General features: G+C 36.2%; 1 protein-coding gene across 1 annotated transcript in view; it reads left to right on the top strand.

Moving 5' to 3' along the window:
* Positions 1-1,722: 1,722 nt before the first annotated feature.
* Positions 1,723-3,603, top strand: part of LOC107734384 (succinate--hydroxymethylglutarate CoA-transferase-like) — a 9,746-nt gene continuing 7,865 nt past the window's right edge. Inside the window, exons 1-4 of the mRNA XM_016546328.1 lie at positions 1,723-1,851; positions 2,398-2,449; positions 2,542-2,615; positions 3,110-3,195. Of these exons, the coding sequence (XP_016401814.1) occupies positions 1,734-1,851; positions 2,398-2,449; positions 2,542-2,615; positions 3,110-3,195 (330 nt within the window). The 5' untranslated portion in view covers positions 1,723-1,733. The remainder of the gene's footprint in view (positions 1,852-2,397; positions 2,450-2,541; positions 2,616-3,109; positions 3,196-3,603) is intronic.

Genomic DNA, 3,603 nt, shown 5'->3' with positions numbered 1-3,603 from the left:
ACGCGGACCTTCTCCACATATACGCTTGCTGCCAGTCACGTGACCAGATACGGCTCTGCGGACAGAGCCATGATTGGTTCGTGATCTTTGGGGCGTGGCTTCATATATGACTGCACAGATTTCCACGACTTTAGGTTGTATTTTTTATCAATGCAAAAGGGAAAAAGTGTATACTTTTTTAGATTTTTAGATACTGTTTCATACATATGTTGTGTATATTTGCATATATAATAAAAAATCTATTCATGTATTTATGCATTTGTATATTTCATATTAATACATATATTATATTGATGTTCATGGCACATAATGCATTAACTCATGTTAACTAAATGTCCTGCTCTAAAATGGTGAGAGTCAGAATGGAAATACTAATGATTGCTAATAATACACCACATAATTATGATATTAGGACTGTTTGTCAGCTATACTAACTGAATCAACAGACTGTACATATGTACAGCAGTTTCACCTGATAGTGAGACCAATATTGAGACATCACTAGAATAGAATAGAATAGAATATATATTATGTATAATCTATTATCTATTATATAGAATAGAATAGATATAATATGTATATATGAGCTGATGGGTGTCTCATGCCACCTACTGGTTAGAGTTTAGCTGTGCTTTCTAGAATAAATAGCTATAATTCTATATTATATCTATGCCAGTTATATATGTATTTGACAGGCTAACTGTAGATAATCATTTACATTATTAAATGTCGGCACATTACATCATTTTGTAACTTGTATAAGTTTCTTGAAAAGTTTGACAATTATTGATTATTAATTATATTAAGGCCACTGTTGCTTTTAGCATTGCATGATTGCATCTGTTCCTTCAGCAGGACAATGTGGATTTGTGTGAGCCACACACACACACATACACACACAAAAGATGGTTAGTCCCCTCTATTTATTTTACTTAAAATTAAACATTTCAATTTTACTTAAACACATTTTTTTCCACATACTGTACATTATTGTTTCTCCTCTATGCCCCGCCTTTCTGAAATCAGCTCCAGGCATGACGAAGCGGATATCGTCCTCTTTTGGAAGACCAAACAAAGTAGTTTCGCTTTCACAACGAAACACACAGCGTCTTCACGACATGACGGCGGCAACAACAACGTTTTAGGAGGGCATGGACAAGTCTTAACTTTTATAAAGAATATCTCTTTGGATTTGAGACTTTAGTCTTTGCAACTTTACAGATCTTCTTTATGCACCAAGAGCTTGTAACACTCCAAAGACAAAGGAAAAATTGAAATCGTATCATATGACCCCTTTAAGTGTGAGCTGCGGGGTCATGTGATAAATGTTACTTTTCTCATAGCTGTAACATATTAACCAAAGAAAAAGAACAGTCGTTTGTGATTACAGGAAATGGCATTTTATTGAATTATTTTCTAAAGATTTCTAAGGTGGATTTTCATTTACGGATTTTCAAAATGACTAGAATTTATAGATTTCAACAAAGACACACATTTTGCACGCGACTCAAAGGAGGTCCGATGAGCGCCGCCTGCAGGAAGACTCGTGTGTCTCACCGCAACACTTCTGAGTGATTTCTGTCATGAACGCCCCTTTACGCGCCGTCAGATGTGTCGAACTGACCGTGGCGCTCTTTTGCGAAGTTCAATAGATTTCTCCGTGGATTATTGTCAAGTTTAATTTGCGGAGGTGGGGCTTTTAGAGACGTTGCGCACGTAAACGCCGAGTCAACATGTCGGGAAGCGTTGCTGAAAGAGTTTTGTCTTATCTAAGCAGAGCATTACAATTTCTACAACCGAATAAGACGAACTGTGTGAACATACGACGACCATTCACTGCCAAACTGCAAGGTAGCAGCTGTATTTGAACCCGCAGACGAGCAGTTCACACGCGCACACACGTGACTTGGTTGTGTGATCATATCACTAATATGTACAGGAATGTTATAGTCCTTAAAGTGTACTTTAAATCACTACTTTATTTTATGGTGTAAATGCACACCTGTTTATTCACAGCAGTTTGTGTATTCTGATGTAGACTAATTGTTTTGCACACCTGCTTGCTTGATTATGTTGAGGTGCTTGTGTGCACACCTATATAACTCCTGCATTTAAAAGAGAAAGAAAAATATATAGTAAACAATTGTACTTTTTTTTTTTGTATTGTACTTTTTTAAACTGAATTCTTGAAGGATCAACGAGTAACATTTTAACCCGTTTGCCCTTTGCCAATCCAGAAAACATATGATTTCAAGCTTTTGTTAATCCTTTAATATAGATATAATATAGATAATATAGATTTTTATTTTATTTATCAATTAAGAATTCTAGAATACATTTAACAACTGATTTAGCTATTGTTAATAATAATTCAAACTCGTTTCTCCGTGAATACAGGTGAAGGTCAGATCAGACCACTAGATGGCGTTAAAGTCTTAGATCTGACGAGGTAGGCGCTGTGCATTCATATTCATAAATGATGCTCTGCTAGATGCTTAATATTTAAAAAAAAATCACATGACTACATGGTGTGCGATGCAGGGTTCTTGCTGGACCTTTTGCTACTATGATATTAGGAGATTTGGGAGCTGAGGTGATTAAAGTTGAGCGACCAGGTAAGGTTCATGTAAATAGAGTGGGAAACGTAAAAGTGTTTTATGCTTTGTAAACATCTTATATGACATATATCGCATGCATTTTAGTTTTAAGATGTTGCCATCATTTCAAGGATTAGATTCATCCCAAAAAGCAAATGCTGTTATTTCCTCACCTAACGATTTTCTTCTCTGCCACTGTTTAATATACTGACATTGAATTAGGGCTGGGGCTTTTAAGCTCTAAAGTAATAGAATACCCATTCATTAAGTTTTCTTGCATATCTATTAAACTCTTATTTGACCAAGCATGCCTCTACAGCAAATATTTTGAGGTAGGTAATGCTGTTTCCATGTTAAATGGCTGCACTATAATGACATTTCTTATATTAAAGCTTCACGTTGCCAGTTCCTGTAAAAACGATTCTTTGTTTAGCTCTAAACAGTGTGTGACTGCAGTGCTATAGTGTGTCTGACTGATGAACTCTAGTGAACTATATTGAGCTGTGTGACAGGCTCAGGAGACGAGACAAGAGCTTGGGGCCCTCCGTTTGTGGGTGAAGAGAGTGCTTATTTCCTGAGTGTGAACAGGAACAAAAAGGTATACTCCATTGTGTTTTTTTTTTTACTAATATTTTATCAATTTTCAACTTTTAAAATGCATCATGATTCCTGCTATTGTAATTGTGATTTCTTTCTTGCAGAGCATCGCTGTTAATCTTAAAGGGGTCATATGATGCTGCTAAAAAGAACATTATTTTGTGTATTTGGTGTAATGAAATGTGTTTATGCGGTTTAAGGTTCAAAAAACAAATTATTTTTCACATACTGTACATTATTGTTTCTCCGCCTTTCTGAAACTCGTCGATTTTTACAAAGCTCATCGGTCTAAAAAAGCGAGGTGTGCTCTGATTGGCCAGATATCCAATGCGTTGTGATTGGCCGAATACCTCAAGCGTGAGACGGAAATGTTACGCCCCTCACATACTGTTGATGCCGTGTCCGGCCG

Source organism: Sinocyclocheilus rhinocerous, unplaced genomic scaffold (assembly GCF_001515625.1).
Source record: "Sinocyclocheilus rhinocerous isolate Xijiao unplaced genomic scaffold, SAMN03320098_v1.1 scaffold940, whole genome shotgun sequence".
Lineage (NCBI taxonomy): Eukaryota > Metazoa > Chordata > Actinopteri > Cypriniformes > Cyprinidae > Sinocyclocheilus > Sinocyclocheilus rhinocerous.
The sequence above is the reverse complement of the archived record's forward strand: the minus strand, read 5'-3'. Positions and strand labels throughout refer to the sequence as shown.